The 20,989-nt window shown below is 60.9% G+C and overlaps 1 protein-coding gene across 6 annotated transcripts in view; it reads left to right on the forward strand.

Annotated features, from left to right (window-relative positions):
- The window catches only part of MEGF6 (multiple EGF like domains 6), a 103,810-nt gene that overhangs the window by 11,412 nt on the left and 71,409 nt on the right, over positions 1–20,989 (forward strand). For 4 of the 6 annotated variants that reach the window (XM_042257369.1, XM_042257372.1, XM_042257374.2 and 1 more), the window contains exon 4: positions 9,183–9,287. The exons of the other annotated variants lie outside the window; for them this stretch is intronic. In XM_042257369.1, the coding sequence (XP_042113303.1) occupies positions 9,183–9,287 (105 nt within the window). The remainder of the gene's footprint in view (positions 1–9,182; positions 9,288–20,989) is intronic. 6 annotated transcript variants of the gene reach the window in all.

The raw sequence follows: 20,989 nt of genomic DNA on the forward strand, positions 1-20,989 counted from the left end.
AGCACCAGCTCATTGGTACACTCATTCATTTTTTTAAATCCATTCACTCGCTCAGTTTGTGCTCAGCTGATCTGGAGCACTGAAATTTCAGGGGGACTGGGTTAAGGTTACGGACAATACATGCCCGTGAGGGTCTCAGGTCTGTGGGGGACTCAGGTCTGTGGTGAGGCCAGCTGCTGCTGGCAGATGCTGGAGTGACCCTGATGTGTGAGGATGGGCAGACCAGGCCAGCCAGATGGGCACTGGTGTTGCGTGGAGTGACTGGAGCCAGAGCAGGAGGAGGTTGGGTTGGGGGGAGGAGGAACGGGGAGAGGTGGGTGGCCAGGGCCTTTCTTAGCTGCCCCATGCTGTAGCTGAGCCCCTGGGGTCCCTCTGCCTGTAGATGCTCAGGGCTGGTTTCCCAGCTTCATGGGGCCAGAGCCTTCCCCATGTCCTTTGTGCATTTCACACCCGGGCTCTCATGGGGGCACCTGGGGCAGGTGCAGAATCGAATCAGGCACCCATCTTGGGGTTGGGGGACCCAGGGTCCCTACAGGTGCCAGAGCCCCTAGCCCCCGGGGAAGCCCTGCCTCGGGGGTCAGGTGAGAGTGGGTGGCTGCCTTCGGTCCCCTCTTGGCCATAGGTCAGCAGGCGTTAGGCCAGCAGATGGGGTCAGTGTCGCCTCCGAGGTCCTGCGAGTGGAGGGGCCGGTGATGAGGCAAAGGGCCTTCCCTGCCTGCCCCTGGGATCCACTCCTCCGGCTTTGCCCCCCCCCTCCCCCTTTCTCCCCATCTATCTGCGCCATTCTTTCCCGACTGTCTCCCCAGTCTAGCCTCCTCAGCACCTTTCCTTGTATCCAGTCTAGGGTCTCTGCAGTTCTGGGGCTCTGAGAAGTGGGCAGGTTGCAGCAGGGCCCTGTGACACTGACTCCTGCTGGCCCTGTCCCCTCCACCAGCCACGGATATGACCTGGAAACTTGGCCGTGTGTGTGATCAGCTCAGGTCCTCATGGTGTTCATGCCGGAGGACAGCAGGAAGCTTCTAATGTTCGGTGGGATTTCTCCAAGACCCACATGGCAGCAGGTGTGACCTGGAGGTGACTGAAAAGGAGAAGTGCCAGCAGGGGGCTGCCCGATGGCCGGGGCCTTCCCCGATCTGTGGGCCCCTTCCCCGGGGAGGCAGAGGGCTCTGCTGCTGGGGTGCCTGTCCTCTTGTTCAGTGGCCTCTGAACTGCACCTCCATCCTAATCAGATGACAGATTTTGCTGGCCCCTCCCCATGTCTCCACCATGGTCACCCTGGGTCCTGGCCACCCTTACTGAGTGCCCAGGGGAGGCGCCTGGCCTGGAGCAGTTCAACCCCTCAGACCCCTGCGTGCGGACCCTGAAATGGAATGGGTGCCGAGACCATGCTAGGAAGACCACCCGTGGCTCCGTCTCGAGCTCTCTCCATGTGGGCTGGGCTCAGTCCATCAGAGGCTGGAGGACGGGGAAGCAGGGCCCAAGGAGGGGCCAGAGACTGCACCAGCTCTGTGGGTGCCAGGAGCTCTGGGAAGGGATACTGTGGTCCAGGAAGCTCTGAGTCAAGTACAGTTAAGGGGGTTGTTTTTGCAGGACTTCTCAGAGCCTTTAATACAGTAGTGTACCCTGGGGTTTGCTGACACGTGCTGTGCAGTATTTTCAGAATGAATTCTTTCTTTAGAAAGGAAGGGAAAAAAAGGAAGCCGAAAGTCAAAGTAATACAACAGTGTTCCTAGAGCACGTACTGGGGAGTCTGCTAGTGATCCATTCTCGACAGGCATCTGTAGAGGCTGACAGGGCGCCTGGCACTGCTCTCGGGTGTGGGAGGGGCTGCGACCCGCGGCGGCTTCTGGCCCTGTTCTCCTGGAACCTGCATCCCGTGCAGAGGGAGAGGAAGGAAGAAGGAAGTTTCCAAGCTGGCGAGTGGGGATGCTCCAGAGAAAAATGAGGCCAGAGAGGGCCCATGGAAGGGAGGTGCTAACTTAGTGGGCGTCCAGGAGGCCTCTGTGCCCAGGGCGGTGGTGGCCTGTGTGATGTGAGTGCTGGGCCTTACTGGTGCCCAGGGAAGAGCCCCACCACAGAGGGAAGGGCAGGTTCGAGGTGGTGGGAACTGGACAGGGCTGAGCCATTGTCCCCACCCCGGGAACCCAGCCCTGGGTCTGGATCTGTGCCTGTGGCCTCAGCTCCTTCAGCCAGGGCCACAGGGCAAAGCGTGGTTTGGCACCCCTGTGTCCAGCTCTCGAACTGCCAGGCAGGCCTGTCTTCCCTCTGGCCTCCTCTGTGGTCCCTGGCTGGCTGGGGCTGTAGGGAAGGAGCTGCAGGAAGGTGGCCCTGCGTACGCCCCCACCCCTGAGGTGGGGCTTCCTCAGCTTCCGGTCTCTGACCTTCACTGGTCCTTTCCCGCTCTGGCTGCAGCATGGCAGCCCTGAGCCCACCCCGCGCCCAGTGGGGGAACTTACAGAGCTGGTGCCCCGGGCCTCCTGTCTCTGGTGTGGACCAAGGTATTGGGGGCAGGGCATGTTGTCCTGCTGTGTCCCCCCGCAGCCTGGTCTCTCCGAACCATGCCTCACACCTGAACTGGCCCGGCCCTGTGGCCAACACACGTTTACACACACACTCACATTTGGGCCTGCAGCCCACCCAGAAGAGCTCACCACACAGCCTCACATACCCTCAGGTGTACACACGTTGTGCCTGGGTTTACTCACACGCGTGTGACCTACTCACACGGGCAATCACATCTGTTCACTCAGGTGTGCACCCATGCTCCTGATCGCACGTGTGTGTGCACAGTCACGTGCATGAACTCACACTTCCGTGGGTGCCCAGACACCTACACGCATGCTCTCATGGGGGCATGATGCAGTGGGGAGCACCGGTGACAAGACACGGAGGTGCCCCTGTCACCAGGGGCCCAGAGCACTCTGTGCGCCCAGGGGAGCTGGGACCAAGTTCAGCTTCTGGAAGGTTCTGGGTGCACGGCCCCTCCCCACCGACTGCTTTCAGAAAGGTGGGCATGGTGGGGGCCAGGAAGGAGGCTGCCCCACCCAGGTGTGCTCTCAGGGCTTCTGTGGCCCAGGGTGGGCCTGGAGGGGGCTGTGGGCTTCGCTGTCATCAGGGTGCCTCAGCCTCTGTGTTGACCAGACACAGTGTCCCAAAGTCAGTGTGGCTAGTTTGTGCCAGGCCTGCCTTCATGTGGGGGCTCTGGGAGCTGGGCCTGACCCTGGGTAGAGGGAGTCTGCCCGCCTGTCTTCTGAGATCCCCCTCCCCCGTGTGGTGGGTGCTGTTCTAGGCACAGGACCCTGAGGCACCGCCTGGAGGGCATGCCACTCCCTTGGGCACTTGGAGCCTGGGTGGCCAGCACAGAGCTGAGGTGACTCCCTCCCTGCAGCAAGGGTCCTGGTGGGAGAGGTCTGGTGGGGCATGTGATCTGGGCCCCAAGCCCTCAGCCAGCGTCGGGTGGAAGGCTGGCAGGAGCAGAGTCAGAGGGACAAGGCAGGAGGGCTCAGGCCGGCTCTGTCCCCTGGGCTCCCAGGGAAGTGGCCTCCCTTCCTGAACCACTGCCAACTTGAGGTGGGCACTGGTTCCCATGCCTGCCCGCCTACGCACGGCAGCTCTTAATCAGCGGCTGGGGTGAAGCTGAGGAAACGCTGCCCTGCAGCCTGGGCGATAAGACGGGAGACACCCTGCCTGCCTGTGACCTTGAGCTGAGCCGCCCTCCCTGCTGGGGTCTCTGGGATGCAGGCGAGCCCTCGCTTGCAGGGCTGGCTTCCAGACCCGCCTTCGGTGACCTCGGCATGTGGGCGGGTGGCTTGGCAGGCTGGACAAAGGTGTCAGTCTGGGTCACCCTTTCCTGCCTGTGGTCACTCAGGTTTCCACTAGCCCCTCTTGGGGCAGAGGGAAGGAGGCTCAGGCTCAGCCAAGCCTAGGTCCAGGGTGGTGGTCGGGGGGCTGAATTTGCAGAAATCAAGCCCTCAGAGAACAGCCAGGTCCCATTTCCAGGGTCAGCCTGTCCTGGGACAGTGAGGCTGGGGCCTCCACGGCCAGTGGAGTTGATGTCTGGCTGGGCCTGGGTGTCCCTGCCTGTCCCAGTGAAGGGAAGAGGCTGGCGTCAGGATGCCACAGATGATGCCTGGACGTGGTACCCTTCCCTGTGGACTGTTCTCCCTAAATCTGTCCTCCCATTCCTGGGCCTGCCCAGGATCCCCCTGGGAACTGGACACCCTAAGGATCCTCCCAGCCTTTGGTGTTAGGAATGTGGGCGAGTCCACCCAGCTTCACCCCAAGGCAAAGGCCTGGTCAACGTCTCTGAGCCTTGGCTCCCTGTCTATAACCTGGTGGGGGTGGTTCCTCCTCTCTGTTCAGATGGTGGCCTTGGGCCTGAGCTGCTGCGGGGCCGTGTGGCTCTTCAGCTCCAGGTGATTGTGTGGGGGCAGCACTCTGACAGTATGAAGGGTCCATGAAGATATTGCATTTGACACATGGCAGGGAGCTTAGCCCACATTTCCAACCAACAGATGAGTATCAGGGCTGGGACTTAAATGTAGGTCTTCAGAGCCCCAGCTGCCTTGCCCCATGAAGGCATCTGGGTGGGGTGGGGGAAGGCAGCGGGGGTCCGGTGAAGAAGGGCAGCGTCCTCCAGCCTTGGGAGACGCGGCTGCCTGGCAGCTGCAGACCCTGTGGGCACAGTGCTCCCCCCTCCCCAGCTCACCTCCACCTGCTCTTGAGTTTCTCACACTTGTGGGTTCTGACAGTTCCTCCGGAGTCCCTGAGGGTCCTGTGGGTTCAGCCATGCTGACAGTGACGAGGGTAGGTCCCCAAGCCTACCCCTTGCTGTCACCCTGGCACTCAGTAGGTGCTGATAAAATTCATTAAAAAGTATGGGCTTTCCAGGTGGCAGGCACAATGGTAAAGAATCCACCTGCCAAGCAGGAGATGTGGGTTTGATCCCTGGGTTGGGGCAATCCCCTGGAGGAGGAAATGACAACCCATTCCAGTATTCTTGCCTAGAGCGCCACAGACAGAGGAGCCTGGCAGGCTACAATCCATGGGGTCACAAAGAGTTGAACATGACTTAGTGACTTAAATAGCAATGTTAAGTATAAGGCAGATTTGGTACTTAACAATCTATAAACCATTTCCAAAGCATCCATCCTTCTTCCATTTAACACCTGTGCATGGCTCCCCTACTGGCTCAGCAGTAAAGAATCCATTTGCAATGCAGGAGACCCAGGTTTGATCGCTGGGTCAGGAAGATCCCCTGGAGGGGGACATGGCAAACCACTCCAGTATTCTTGCCTGGAGAATCCCATGGACAGAGGAGCCTGGGGGACTACAGGCCACAGGGTCACAAAGAGTTGGACATGCACCCTGCCTGCTAGCATTTGAGCTCTGTGAGGGAAGAGTCATCAAATTGCCCACTAGGTGTACATGTGTTTGTAGTAATAATAGTTTCCTTTGTGTAGCAGATGCTCAGCAAACGCTAGTCCAATAGATGAATCTGTCTGAGCCGCTGATGGGCTTCCCAGGCAACGAATCCGTCTGCCGATGCAGGAGACCTGGGTTTGATCCCAGAGTTGGGAAGATCCCCTGGAGAAGGACGTGACAACCCACTCCAGTATACCTGCCTGGAGAATCCCCTGGACAGAGGAGCCTGGTGGGCTACAGTCCATGGGGTCGCAAAGAGTCAGAAATGACTGAGCATGTAGGAGCCGCCACATAGAGCTTTGACATTTTTCTTTTCCACGTGTCCCCTGGGTCTGTTTTCCTACCTGCCTGCTCTTCACACACATGGCTCCTCTTTCTTGTAGAGGAAAGCAAACATCCTGATATGAAGCCTTAGTCTGTGGCTCCCAAGCTCCATTTCCACAGCCACGCTGTGAGTGTTGCCTGTGGTCTTCCTCACCTATGAGGGGTTCTCTTGGGGGGTGTTGAGTGACAGCGGGAGGAGTGGGGGGCTCCCGGAGGTGTCCCTGACCATCACCCACCCAGGGGAGGGATGGGGACCCACAGGTGCTCCACCATGCTGCCCTGTCCCTTTGCTCTGGGTGCCCATCTTGCCACGAGGGGGATGTGCCCAACGCCACCCCATGCCACCCAGAACCCCCGGTCCCAGGCTTCTCTCTGTGGTAACCCTGTCTTTCCAGCATCATACAAGCCTGGGGCCACTAGGAGCACCATTCTTGGTCTGGGTGCCTTGAGCACCTTTGCTTTTAGCTTTGAGCACCTCTGTTGTGCAGCCTTTTCTCTTTTCTGTCTGAGAATGCGCTGCCCTAGACATCCCTTTGGATCCTGAGCTCCTGCCTTCCCCCGAGGGCCTCCCCACAAATAACTCTCACGTCTCACTTGGCCTGACATTTATTTGTCTCTTTCCTTTTCATTCAACAAAGTTTATGGAGTGCCTTCTAAGTGTGGGTGTGTCGGTGGCACCAAGGGAGGCGATGGTGCTGGAGGCGGCTTGTGCCCTGATCCCAGGGAGCCCAGGCCTGGGTGGGAGCTTAGCTGTCGCCTTTCTTAAGGGCTGGTACACTGAGAGGTGCAGCGTTGCAAACTTTAGGGCTCTGTGGGCACTGATTTGCCTGGCGGCTTGGGAAGGCTTGGGGCTCCCCTGGTGGCTCAGACATTAAAGCATCTGCCTGCAATGCTGGAGGCCCGGGTTCGATCCCTGGGTCAGGAAGATCCCCTGGAGAAGGAAATGGCAACCTACTCCAGTATTCTTGCCTGCAATATTCCATGGACAGAGGAGCCTGGCGGTCTGCAGTCCACGGGGTCTCAAAGAGTCAGACACAACTGAGTGACTTCACTTTTTTTTCTTTCTTTCTTTCTTTGGGAAGGCTCCCTGCGGAAGGGACCTGTTGTCCAGGCACACAGCTCTTGGGGTCTGATGGGTGGCTAGGGGGCTCTGTGCCAAGTCGATGGGAAAGCCACAGACGGGTTTTCAGCCAGGGGCCCATGATCTGATTCTTGCCATGAAGCAACACGATGGCTGCACCACTGAGAAAGGACGGGGTGAGTGGGACCGGCTGAGAAGACTCCAAGGGGATTCTAGAGGTGGCTTCGTCCAGCCTGACAACAGAGACAAGTGTGGACTCCAGATGCAAGGGAGGTGGAGCCGATGGTCTGGCTTTGGATTGGACCTGGGGCGAGAGTGAGGCCGGCTCCCCATTTCTGGCCTGAGCCCTTGGTGGCTGTGATGCTGTGCACCAGGTCAGGGGAGGGGTGTGGGAGCAGGGAGTGGGGTGCTGTCTCCCCCTGAGCTCTGGAACTGACCATGGAGGTGGGCACAGGCAGGGTGCTGTCCACGAGGGCCCCCAGGCTGGGCATGGACCTGGCAGAGCCTGCAGAGGTTCCTGGGGTGGGCAGAGTCCCGGGGTGAGCTCCAACCTGGATACTTGGTTCCCCCATGACTGGAGGGGTGGCCCATCGTGGTGGTTTAAGGCTGAAGGTCTGCAGGACGGTGAAGACTTCTTTAAGATGTGAAAAGTAAACACAGCTGGCTTCCCTTCCTCCACAAAGTCGCCCAGGTCCACAGGTTTGGGGCTCTCAGCAGTGGGAACTCTGGTGCCACATGACCTGGGTTGGCCCCGCGCCCAGACTCACCTGTGTGGGTTCCAGGGTCACCACGTGATTCCTCCTGCTCCCCTGTGGCACTGCCTTGTCCCCCAGCCCCCAACTCCCACCTCCTTTCAGAAATCTGAGGGAGTTTGCCAGGTGTGAGGAGAGTCAGCTGGGACCCCAGCAGGGTGGCTTGAAAGGAGGGGTCCCTCCAGGGCTGGGACAGAGGCCCGGTTATGGGACAGAGGAGGAAGAAGACGCTCCCTGAAAAGACCCGTGTCTCCCTCGGCCAGTCTTCCTGATTCTAAGTCAGAAAGCCCTGGGCTCATCTGTCCTGGGCTGGTTCCTCGTGGACTGGTCCCTCCTCAGCGGCTGTGTGACCTGGGGCCATGTGCCGCACGTCCCTGAGCCCCAGTCTCCTCAACAAGGGCAGCGCCTGGTCCAGGGGATGCTCAGACCCATGTGCCCGGCCGGCGTCCCTACCCTCAGGGTCTCCTGCCCTCCAGCTTCTCTCCCTGCTTGACCTGTTCGTCATGCTGGGTTCTGGGGTGCCTGGAGAGTGTCCAGGCCACTATTCAGAGTGTCCACTCAGCCAGTGAGCACCCCGACATCTCTGGACTCAGGGCCTGGCTGTTGGTGTTGTGGGGGTGGGGGCAGAGCCCCCCTGCCCTGGCCTTGCCCTCCCCTGTGTGGATGTGGGCGGGGGGTGGCTGCAGAGCCAAGAAAACTCATGCTGAAGCCCCTGGAGGCACCTGGTCCAGCCTGGGGTGGGGTCCTTTCTGTGATGGGGCTGGGACTAGACCTGCCCTTCCATCCAGGGCCCCTGCCTCTTGGGCTGGCCGCTGCCTCCTCCATGCAGTGGCCTGGCACTGGAGGGGGCAGCTCAGTAACCCTAGGCTACCCCCAGGCAGTGGGTTTAGGTGTAAACACAGCTGCCCCCAGGGTGACCGGTTGGGTCCAGCTGGGGCTGGGGTGTGGGGAGAGGGTCTGGGAGCAGGGAGTCTCCTCTGGAGAAGGCAGGGGAGGCCAGCTGCTCTCAGCCCTGACCTTCTGCCTGGACCCTCTCTTCTTGCTATCCCAAGGCCTGGGCGCCCACAGAATTGCACCTCCTCGGGGGTGGAACCAGTCTGGGTATTTCCACCAATGCAATTTTGCAGGGAGGGGGCCTCAGGCAATCTCTCAGCTTCCTTCAACTGTGGGCTGCTCCCCCTGCCCCTCCCACACTCCTCCCACGACCCCCTCCCCCTCGGCCTCCCCCAGAAAGTGCCCTGGAACTCCATGTCCCACTGAAGCGAGTGGGTTTTTTTTGGTTCACCTAGAGGGGCTTCACTGAACCCAGACCTGGCGGGGATGGCTCAAGCCCTGGTGGAGGAGGAATGGTGTGTGACCCAGGACGGCAGAGCGGAGCCAGTGACCTGCCTGGCTGTGGGACCCTTCCCCAAGGCCACCACATGGTTCCAGGGCTGCAGTGGGGGTGTGGGGAGCTGTCTTGTCTGTCCAGAGGTCTGGGTCCTGTCTAGGCCTGAGGCCGCACCTTGTGGGGAGACTTAGGGACCTTGTGTCCTGGCAGTGGACCAGGGGTGCCCCCAGGCCCCTGCCCCTCCTCACACGCCTTCTCCCTCCCTCCACAGCTGTGTGCAGCTCCGGCCTCTGCTTTAACGGCGGCCACTGCGTGTCCGGCTCAGCCCAGCCGTGCCGCTGTCCCCCTGGCTTCCAGGGTCCTCGCTGTCAGCATGGTGAGTGGTGCCCACTCCAGGTACTCCATGCCGAGGAGTCTCTGATGGTTGGGGGTGGGGGGTCTCTGGTGCCCTGACCCCGCTCCCTGCAGCCCCCTTTCTCATGGATGCCTCTGCCCCATCATCAGAGTCCATCCCGTCCAATAGTACCCTCTGTGGGTGGGGACAGTGGGCATGGAGACAAACAGGCATGAACCAGGGTCCCTGGGTCAGCTGGGAAGCGGCTCGTCCCAGGGGTCCCTGAGCTGTACACCCACCTGCCAGGGGCTCTCGTGTCCTTCATGTCGGAAGTTGGGGGACATGGGGTCCTATCCTCACGCCTGCAGACTGGAGCCTGACCCACTGACGATCCGTCCCCTGGCAATGTCCTGTGGGGACACTGTGGGTGTGGATGAGCTTAAAGCAGGTGCTGGGGCGAGGGACAAGGGGAATAGAAATTTTATAAAGAAATACAGATGAGTACATGAAAAGTCGTCCAAAGAACCTGCAGACCTCTTCCTAATTTCTTGGCGTGAGTCTCCCTGGTGGTCTTCTGCTTTGTTTGAGTTACTTACCCAATCGTGTAGCTTGAGGGTCCTGCTGGAACAGGGCATGGAGCTGCAGCCGCTGTCGAAATGCTTGAGATGATTTCCCCTGCTTTGAACTTGCTTCTGCTGAGCAGCTGGGGGCCTCTTCCCCATAGACGCTGGGGCGTACATCCTGTGACGTGCTTTAAGGCTCTGGATGCCAGCAGGCAACCGGAAGGAAACCAGGAAATTATGAGGGACCGGGGCCCCATTTGTAGGGGGAACCCCCGTGCTCTTGCTGTTCCCTGTGCATTCACATGCGTGTGCCCCCAAAGTGGGGCTGAAAGCGGGGGTCTTGGGGAGGTGCTGGTCGAGTTCTGAGCCTGGCACTGGTGCCCGGGGTGCTGGCATCATTGGAAAGAGTCAGCAGGCTCTGACTGCTCATTGAATACCTTCTGTGAGGCAGAAGGTCCTGCTTCCTGGGCTCTGGGTGCTGGAGCGCTGCTGTCCGGCCACGGCATGAGGACCGCTGTCTCCCTTCCAGATGCTAGGGTCCCGGCCGCGTACCCTGGACCATCAGTGCTCCAAGCCTCAGTCAGGCCTCCACGTGGATTTAGAGCCTGAGCACCTCTGTGGGCTGGACAGAGGTGACTCCACCCCACGCTAGTGCAGGCTGGGGTCCAGGCTGGGGTGCAGGGGCTCAGCTGCCAGGCATCACCTCTTCTCAGGGTCTTTCTGATAACCGAGGGTGAGTGTGGAGATGCTGGGCTGTGTGCTCAGGGCAAGAGGGACATCTGGCCTCGAGCTGCTGTGGGGTGGTCCCTGGGAATGGGCTGTGCCTTGACAGTCAGCAGCCCCGGGGTCCCTGCTGCCCAGGGAGGGCAGTGAGGAGGACTGTGCAGTGTGGCCTGTCCTTGGCCTCGTCCTCAGGAAGCATCCAGGACACCTGCCCCCTGCCCTTGGACCAGGCTTTCTCTAGCCCCCTCCCCTTCTGCCATGCTTTCTGGGGCCACTAGTCCTCCCACCACTCCTGCCCTGATGCTCTTTCCGACGCCAAGCCCTAAACATCACTGACGGGTGCTCCCTTTGTCCTGAGCAGCACCCCCCTTCCTGTGAGACGTGATACTCGGCCTCCTGGGTACCAGAGGGTGCATGGCTTGCAGGGGTGAGGTGGGTGGGGGGCTTGTCATCCAGCAGGCGCTCTGCAGCCAGCCGGGGGCCCCCTAGGGCAGCACCAGCCGCTGGATTCGGAGACCCACACTCGGTGCTCCTGGTGGGGAGGGGCCCGTGATCACAGCCTCACACACTCGCTGGTCTCTTGAGTCTGGGCTCCAGGCTTGGCTTTGCCTCCAGAGCAGCCCTGCTCCCGAGGTCACTTAGGGATGGCCTCTCGGGGTGGGGGCACCTTCCTGTCCCTTCCCACACTCTGCCTGTGTCCCTCCCTTGAGCCCTAGCCTCATCTGCTTCGTGGAAGAAGATCTGGTGTCAGGGAGGTCTGGCTGCTCAGCAGAGCTGGGGCTGGAGCCTGGTCCAGCCCAGTGAGCACCTTGAACCTTCTGGCCACGCCATCTCTGGTCATTGTGCTGGCCCTTGATGGGGGCAGAGCCTTGTTGAGATCTGATTGGGAGGAGAGGGCTGGATCCCCAGGACCCCTCCCTGTCCACCACCCAGGCTGGAGCATCTGTATGGGGAGGGGTGAGGGGGCTGGCCTGTGACAGCCCGTGGCCCTCCAGGGTCGGGGCCCTTCCTGGGAGAATGGCCAGTCGTAGTAGACAAAGCTGTAGGGTCGCCCCTAGGCCTCCTCTTAGGATACCATCTCCTGCAAGAAATGTCTGGTGTGCAGAGCAGGCGTGAGGTCTGGTGTGCAGACCTGGTATTCAGGGTTTGGTATACAGGGCTGAGTGTGCAGGGCTGAGTGGGCAGAGCTGGTGTGCAGGGTGGGTGTGCAGAGCTGGGTATGCAGGACTGGGTTGGGTGTGCAGAGCTGTGTGTGCAAAACTAGGTTGGGTGTACAGGGCTGTTGTGCAGACCTGGTGCATGGTGGGTGTGCAGGACTGGGCTGGGTATACAGGGCTGGTGTGCAGGGCCTTTGGGCAGGGGTGGTGTGCAGGGCTGGTGTGTGCAGACCTGCTGTGAGGCCTGTGCCCCTGCAGGGCCGCTCCATCCTCTTCCGGTCCATCCACACTGGGTTTGGAGCCGGCAGACCTGAGACCTGGCACTGTTGGGCATGTTACTCACCACCCCCCCAAATATAATTGATTCCAGTTTCAAAAATAAAAGCCATATATTTTTTTGCTTTCTCAAATACTTTCATTTGAACAAAAGAGTAAGGAAGGGAGAAAGGAACCCCTCTGATGGTGGGGAGCAGTGGGAGAGGAAGAGCCCTTCCCCTGCCTGGTGCCCCTCCCCTTACCTTGGGCCTGCCTGCCCACCTCTGCCCGCCGCCCCCTCCCCTCCCTGGAAGACTGGGCAGGAGCCTCAGGAGCACAAAGGGAGCCTGTGCTGGCGGGGCCTGGAGCTGGGGCTGGAGGCTGGGGCAGCACAGGCCCTCAGTGCAGTCCGGCCAAGGACGGCTGTCTGTCCAGGCCAGGCATCTCATCATCTTGATGTGCCTGTGGGCCTCAGGGTAACGTGCCAGACTCCAGCTCCCCTCTCTGCTTGGTGGGGATGGAACAGGGGGATGTTTGTGCAGGTCCCAGGCACCAGTGCAGGGGAGGGGCAGAGTGCCCTGGCAGGGTGGTGGTGGCCTTTTCTCCCCAGAGGTCTGGCCACTGAGAGACCTAATGGGTGATGGGGGTGGGGGGAGGGCGGTGATGGCCCCTTGTCCTGGGGTCCCTGCACACGGGATGCCTGAGCTTCTGTGGGCAAGTGGTGCCCATGTGGCCTCTCCTTTGGGGTAGCCTGAGGTCAGGACACCCCCTAGGACCACAAGCCTCCTTGCCCTGAGGACTGGCACCTTCGGGTACCCTGACCCTAAGTGGGCTCCGAGGATCCTATCGTAGCATCCGTTCCATCAGCCCGACTAGGAACGGTTTCCACCCTCTGAAAATACAGCTTTGTCCTCCCTCTGCACCCGGAGTACAGCTGGGTGCGGCTTGGAGTGAGCGATGGCAGAGGCCCCTCCCGCCCATCCCCCAGATCTGCTGGGGACGATCTTGTCATAGCCGACTGGCCTTGAATCTTTTGGGAAAAACAGGCAAAAAGAGTACACTTTGGAACGCTGTTCGGTCACTAAGTTGTGTCTGACTCTTTGTGACCCCCTGGACTGTAGCACCCCAGATTCCTCTGTCTTTCACTATCTCCTAGAGCTTGCTCAAACTCTTGTTCTTTAAGTCAGCAATGGCATCCAACCATCTCGTCCTCTTTCATCCCCTTCTCCTGCCTTCAATCTTTCCCAGCATCAGGGTCTTTTCCAATGAGTTGGCTCTTCGAATCAGGTGGCTAAAATATTAGAGTTTCAGCTTCAGCATCAGTCCTTCCAATGAATATTCAGGGTTGATTTCCTTTAGGATTGACTGGCTTCATCTCCTTGTTGTCCAAGGGACTCTCAAGAGTCTTCAGATTTGAATGCATCAATTCTTCTGCTCTTGACTTTCTTTATGGTCCAGCTCTCACTCACATCTGTACGTGACTACAGGAGAAACCATAGCTTTGACTAGACGGACCTTTGTCTGCAAAGTGATGTCTCTGCTTTTTAATACACTGTCTAGGTTTGTCTTAATTTATCTTTCTCTAGTATCATAAATAGCCGCTGGTCATTTCTTGTGACCTGTTCTCTGCTGACCTCAGAGAAGGAGAGCGGCCTCTGAGGTCCTAGACCTGGATAAACTCTAGGTACTTCTTAGTTCAACAAGCTTAGGCCCTGGTCCCTCTGGGCCTCCATTACTTCAGCTGTCAAATGGTCAGATTGGGTCCGTCTCTCAGGCAGCTCTAGGACTTGCTCCTGGGTCCATGGAGCTCTCAGGGCGCCAGTGCTGATGTGCAGCAGGATGAGTGGTCTGGAGGGCTTCCTGAAGGAGGTGGCCCTGTGGGCTAGGCTTGGAGGTGCAGGTGGGGCTGAGTGGCCTTTCCAGGTGGGAGCAAGACAGGGGCAGAGGAGCAGAGTGGAGAGAGGGAGTCGTTTTGGCCCAGAGGAACTGGTGGGGACCGACGGCAGAATCAGAGACTTAGGGTTCACCTCTGAGCCATCTGGAATGACCTGGAACCTGAAGAGGGGCAGCCCTGGGAACCCAGGCTGGCCTGCCGCTCCCCCAACCCCCTCTCTGCAAGGAAAGGTGTCCCTGGTCCTACCTGGAGCCTCAGGCCCAGGCCTCCTCCTTTGAAGGAAGGAGCCCGATCCCCACAGGAGCAGGGAATGGGTGGGTGGGGTCCTGGGAGTGGCCCTTAGTGGCTTTGGGTTCTTGAAGGGGAGGCCCTGGTCTCTTCCAGGAGGCCTTGGGAGCAGGCGGCTCCCCCTGAGGGTGTGGGGGTGAGAGGCAGGCCCATGGGTCCTGAGCTCCTGGCCTTGGCTCAAGGATGACTTTGTTTCTAAACTGGGATAATTGATGAATTGAGAGGAAGCCGCCCCCGGGCTGCCCTTCAGTGGTGCCCACTGTATCCGAGGGTGGGAGCCTGACCCCTGGCTCGAGGTCCAGACACCGCCGAGGGCTGCTCTTGGCCACTGGCCGGGACCAGGCCTGGGACCTGGCTCTCCTCTGCCTGACTGGTGTGCAGAGCTGCCAGCTCCCCCAGGCCCCTTGCCCTGCTCTGCCCTTCCCTTGCCCCCACCCTGGTGGGCACTGTGGCCTTTGGCTCTCACACATGCCCGATTTAGCTACATTGAACCCCTCCTTTGAGGACAGTTCCCGAAATCTCCAGGGAGATTTTTCCACTCCCTGCGGGAGCTGGCGCTGGGCATCTGCTGGTGGTTGTTGGGATGAATGGAGGGGGTGGGTGGCTGTGGCTGTGCCCTCTGGCCGTGCTGGCCTGACCGTCAGCTGGGACAGATGCGGCTGCTGCCCTGTACTCGGGGGTCCGTGTCTCTGCAGGGCAGTGGGTCTCCAGACTGCCTGCTCCAGGACAGCCTGGAGACCCCCGCAGGCAGACTCCCAACTCCTTTCAAAGTGTCTGACTCTGGGAAGGGCCTTCATGTTCGCTCCACGAATCCTTTAATTACCAGGTTTGTCCCCTGCCCCCCCTCAACCCACAAAGGCACCTCTGTCTTTCTGATGACTGTTCTCCAGGCCCGCTCTGCACACAGTGGGGCTGTGGGCCTCTCCCAGGGCTGGCCTCTGAGATGGGGTGGTCTTTTAATGACATAATTACAGCAGGATCCAGCAAGAGGCAGGCCTTCTGGGGCCCCGGGGGCCTGTGAGCTCGCCCCCCGACCCTCCTCATGCCTCCCCACTGGGTGTTTGGTAAGTGGATGGCACAAGTGCCCCTGCCCACGCGGGACCTACTGTGGCAGGATGGAGGCTGGGTCTGCAGAGAAGGACAAGGCCTCCCAGCCTCACTTGCCCAGGGATGCCGTAGGCTGGAGCCCCGCCCCTCCTCCTGGGTGGGCTCCTGAGAGGACCGTGGGAACCAGCGTTCTGCCTTTCCCTGGCCTCGGCCACAGAGCTTGTCTGTGCCCCTGGGAGCTGTCTCAGACCCTCCCAGTGAAATGCCCTCTGGGCTGCAAGGGTCTTCCTGGATGTGCCCTGGGGTGGGCTGGGGGCTTGTCCCATTTTATAGATGAGACCACTGAGCCCTGGCAGTTCCTGAGTTGCCAGGGTCAGTGATGTGCTCAGGGTGGGCCGACAGCTTCTTGGTCCCAGCAGGGCAGGGTGGGTTGCACGTGGAGGTCCTGCTGGGGTGAGGGAGCCTGGGGAGTTTGTGAGGCATCTGTGCAGCCTGCATGCCCACTGTGGGTGCTCTGGACCGTTGCCGCTTTGGGACTGACAAAAATCGGGGTGCAGGAGCCCTGGATGTGTTTGGAGCTGAGGGGCCCTGCCTGGGCTTTTGGCTGACCTTTTCTGGTAGTCTGCTGGGCTGGTAAAGCCAGGCAGCTGCCCACTTGCCAAGGGGCTGTGGTGCTTGATTTTCTAGCCACTGGCTGGCTGCGGTGGGTGGCTTGGCACTTTCTATTCTGGACACAGGAATGGCTGGGCCGTGCTGGGTGGACCAGGGGTGGGGGCTCAGAGACCCCTCTCTGCTCAGACGCCTCTTGCTGGTCCTCCTGCACCCACACTGGCTCAGGCTTTCTCTGCAAGGAAGGGGAGCAGAGGAGCCCAGCTGAGGGCCCAGAGCTCGATAAGACCAGGGCCTGCCCCCCTGAGTCTTCATGGCCCTGTGTGCTGGGCTGGGTGGGGACACCCATGCCAGGAGGGGCTGAAGGCTGGGCATCAGGGACAGTGCACATCGGGGGTGGGGCACGGGGGCAGTGGAGGGGGCTGGAGGGGCTCCAGGAGGGGAGTGTGATGTATGGGGGTCCCTTTACTTGGGGGCGCTTGGCCTGGGCACTAGGGAGAGGCTCTCACAGGCAGGCCATGGGTCACTGCTCCCCGAGAATCGTGTGTGGAAGGGAACTCACACATGAAGCATGAGCCCACCTTCCAGCCCTGTGTGGACACACTGTTCTGCTCTTGCTGAAGGGGGCGCCTTCCGAGGACCCCCTGGGGTATCCAGGACCACGGTCCACGCCCCCTACTGTGTCGGGCCCCCTTCTCATTACCCCAGAAGTCTGCTCCTCCCCCCACAGTCGGAGCTTCTGTGGTTGGCACTCACTGCTCACCCTGGAGCCCTGGCACCTTAAATGAGTCAATAAAATGTAGCAGCTGCAGAGCAGAGCTGTTAGTCTCAATTCCTGGAGAATTCCTGCCTGGGGCCATCCGGTGCTCAGGAGCCCGTTTTGGGGCTGGTGCTGCCTCCACCAGCAGTTGGACCCCTCGGCTTGGGTGACCACGCCCCTGTCCCCCAGTCCGACAGTGCCCTGAGACTTCGTACAGGGGGCTCTGAGGCAGCGGGCTCTGGTGAGCCGAGAGCCCCCGACACTGGCTGGGCTCCTGGACGGGTGTCTCATCCCCGTGTCCACTCTACCTGTGGCGCCTGCCTGCCGAGCGCTGGCCGCCAGGGTTGTAGTTGTTGTTCTGTTTCTAATTTGTGTCTGACTCTTTGCGACCCCATGGACTGCAACACACCAGGCTCCCCCGTTCTTCACTGTCTCCCTGAGTTTGCTCAAATTCATGTCCATTGAGTCGTGTGGTGCAAAGTCCAGGAAAGACCCCAACTGCCCACTTCCAGGATTCCTGGGGCTGTGCCTGCCTCCGTGTCCTGGCAGGATAATTAATGAGGGGTCTGTGAGCGCGGGAGCTGGCATCCTGGAATCTGGCTCGGGTTCTGGCGGCCCCCCGCATTCCAGAGCAGGGCCTGGCCTCTGAGCCCTGGTCAGACCGAGGCCTGGGCAGCATCGCGCGGAGCCCAGCCAGCTGATTACGGGCAGTAACCGCAGGAGGAGGAGGTGGCGGCCAAGGGCGCCGACAGCCTGTTGGACTGATCTCCAGCTGCGGCTGGTGTGGAGGAGCCGCTGTCCAGGTCGATCTCCCAGCCAACATCTGCTGTGCTGGGAACCAGGAGCGGCGGAGACAGGCGTCACCCACCATTCAGGGTCAGGGCGAGTTTAGCCATCCGGGGAGGCTAGCCCGCCCTGGAATCAGGGGTCACAGCACGGAGGAGGTCTCACCCCCGCCGAGCCCCAGGCTGCTGCCGTTGAGGTCCCGCAGGACCACGAGGCCAGAAGGGGGTGCCGGCCGTTCCTGGAGCAGGACTTGGGGCAGGTGGCCCACATGCCCATGCACAGCTGTGATTGCCCCAGCCCTGACTGGGGACCCGCCCCCCTCCCAGGAAACCACAGTGCGTGTTGGCGTGCGCAGACCACAGTATGTGAACCTGGCGGTGAGGAGACCCAGACAGTCGGGCCCTACAGGTCATTTCGGAATGCTCTTAGCGTGAACTGGGCTCGCCAACGTCCTGGCTTTGCCTTTGTCATCCGTGGGCTCCTGTCCAAAGGGCTGGAGGTGCCCTTCCTGCTCAGGGAAAGAGAGGGTGTGTTGGCAGCACACTCGGCCAGGACGACCGGACCGTTCACCGGGAAAGGCTGAGCTCCTCTCCGGCCAGCGCGTCCATGCATATCCCCGACAGGGGCCATCCCACACAAAGGGTGCGGCCACATGGCCCCTGGACGTTTGCACTCCAGCTGCGTCCGGGGTGGGGAGTGTGGGGCAGATGGCATTGTCAGTGCTGGCTGGGCCTCAGGGGCCCGCCTGTGTCCCATTGGACTCTCAAATCCCCTGGGCCTTTCTGCCATTCCTGGGGACTCTGGCTCCGGCATCTGGACCTTGGGTCTGCCCACCTGGAGGTCAGGGTAGCAGGTCTGGGAGCTCAGGCCTCCCTCGGGACTCCCTCTGGGTGTCACTGGTTACTGTGTTTGTTGAGGGGCGTAGGGGAGGTTCAGCATCACCTCCGGCTCCCAGTCCCAGCTGGCTGCTGCCCCTGCACTCCTGTGTGGCCCCTTCTTCTGCCCCCTCCCATGGGGCACGCTCACCCCCGAGGACCACCTCACCTTACGGCCTTAGTGCTTGCTCCCACACCTCTGGATCAGCCCCTCCCATGCGCTGTCCTCCAGGCTGAGGGCAGGCAGGCTGGACACGAGGGCAGGCCAGCTCTGGGCTGGATTCAGGACCGACCTCCACCTCACAGGGTGATTGAGCTGCTCTCCCCGTGGCTGGGTCTCTCTGGGTGCCTTCCAGGAGCTGAGGGACCACGGGCAGGGTGGAAGTACCTGTGGAAGAGGTGGCACCAACGAGGCAGCCAGTGCCCAGTGCAGGCCTCCAGCCCGTACCAGGGCCTTCCTCTTGCACCCCAGCTGGGAGGGTGGCTGGGCATTCAGGGCTCACACTGCCTGACCCCAGGGGGAACTGTGTGCACGGTCGTCACCCTCTAGACACCATGAGAGCTCCAGGACTGGGTACCCAGGTGCACCCAGTAGTTCCGTGGGTGCTCACACTTTCTCAGCTAAACTCCAACTCGGCTAGCTCCCTACCCCAGCCAGAGCTGGTCTGCCCTCGTGTCCCACTCTGCTTGTAGGGTTTCCAAGGGCCCACCCTCTTGCCCCGTTCTGCATCTGAGGGACTTGGCTCAGGCTGAGCCGGGCGGCCTGTTTGTTGCCTGGCTGAACTGCAGAGGGGGCGGGTATGGACGCAGCAGGGCTGCAGACCGTACTGGCTGCTCTGCTCACAGCCCCCCGGCCCTCCTGCCTCCAGAAGCACATACCATGTTGGCTGAGCGTCTGGGTTCCCACGGGAGAGGGAAGGTGTCGGGGCTTCTGGCTCTTTCTGTGGCTTGTGGTGGGGACGCCCCACCCCAACTCACCAGCCCCAGGATGTACCTATTGGATTTGCAGACACAAAGCCGTTAGGAAGAGCCCCGAGTGCCTGGGCCTTCAGGTTGGAGGACCTGAACTTGGGCCCCAGTCCATCACATCCGTCTTCCTGGTGGGCTGTGGGACAGTGTGTCTGGCTCAGGCGGCCAGCAGGGTGCAGAGCCTGAGTGGTGGGGTGAGTGGTCTTCACTGTGTCTCTCTGTCCCTGTGGGTGCGATGACGTCCCTAGGGACTAGGAGGGCCGTCCTGGGAGGCCTAGGAAATGCTGGCCATCGTGTGGTTAAGCACCTGCTGTGACACTTGGGAAGCAGGAGGGCTCGTTCCTACACACTGTGGCCAGATGGGGAGCCCCTGGGCTCTGGCCTGCAGGGTCCTGGGTGGTGTGTCCTGTGCCCTTGGAGCCTGGGACTGCCGGAGTGCCTGGGGCCAGCTCTGCCCTGGCCCCAGAGGTCACAGACTTGCCTGCTCCCCTGTTGCCCAGGCCCTGGAGGTCACAGACACATGTGCTCCTGGTGTGGGTGGACAAAGGCAGGCAGATGGCATTGGGATGGGGGCCGAGTGTCCTCAGGAGTGGCATGGATGCCCACTGCTCCTCATCTCACACCCCCAGTCAGGTGGGAATGAGGGGAGTGTCGGAAGGGCTGCCCCTCACAGATAAAGTCATCCCACCTGGCTCCCGGCAGCGGGTGTGGAGGGGCCTGACTTGTGCCATTTCCAAGGCCAGGGCTCCGGGAATGGGACAGAGAGCTGGGCCCCATGCCTTAGACAGCTGCCTTGCATGACTCCTGAGCAGGGCATTTCTCCAGGGGTGGGGACTTGATTTCCCCTGATGCTGTGGGGTGCTACTTCTTCCGGGTGGTTGCTCCAGCCTGAGGACCTAGGCCCCAGGTCAGAAGTGGCCAATGGACGCTGCCCAGTCCAAGCCCCTCCTTTTACAGACTAAGTGTGGCACAGAGAGGGGGTGCCTCTGCCCAGGGGCCCTCTCTGTGTGTGCTCATTGAGGGCAGGTATTCCCTGCTGGGCCCTCTGCACTGTTTGGGTGGATGGATGGATGTGTCAGTGGACGGATGATGGATGGATGGATGGGTGGATAACATGGGGATCTGTTCTAGGCCCACTCCATACCTGCCAACACCTTGTTTTCTTCCTCTGGACCCACGGGGGTGGGCAACTGGAAGGTGATGGAGGACCCAAGGTGGGTAAGTGAGATCAGGCTCTGGCCAGGAAGATGCCACCTGTGTGCAAAGGGGCACATGCTCAGTGGGATGAGAGGGTGGGCAGCTGGCCCTGTGAGCTGAGCAGTGTCCACCTGGGCTTCACCCTGTGCGAGGCAGGTGTTGTGCACTGGGGCCAGGCCTTGCATCCCTGACCTTTCTCTGTTAGGCACTGGCCTTGGCCCCCAGCTGGCGCCGGCTTCTGAGTGTGGTCCCGGCTCTTGGAGCCCCTAGAGGAGTTGGGGGGAAATCCCAGGGACTGGCTGGGAATGTGGGCACCCAAGCACACAGGGCCTCTTCTCCCCCACTGTGGACCCCCAGACTCTCAACCCGGGGCTGCCAGCTGCCCCCAGGGACTCCCAGCCCTGCCTGCCCTCCCAAGGCCTCTGTGGCTACAGGTAGGCCCAGAACAGCCCAGGCGTGAGGGACCCCAGAGCCTCCTGGAAGGGCTCCTGCCCCAGCTTGGGGGTGGTGCAGGGAGGAGGGGCCCACCTCCTCTCCCCTCGGGGTGGTGCACTGACGCCCTCTGGTGGCACTGACATGCCAGCACAGGCTCAGGGGGCTGCCGGGAGTTTGCGGTCAACG

This window comes from Ovis aries, chromosome 12 (genome assembly GCF_016772045.2).
Source record: "Ovis aries strain OAR_USU_Benz2616 breed Rambouillet chromosome 12, ARS-UI_Ramb_v3.0, whole genome shotgun sequence".
Lineage (NCBI taxonomy): Eukaryota > Metazoa > Chordata > Mammalia > Artiodactyla > Bovidae > Ovis > Ovis aries.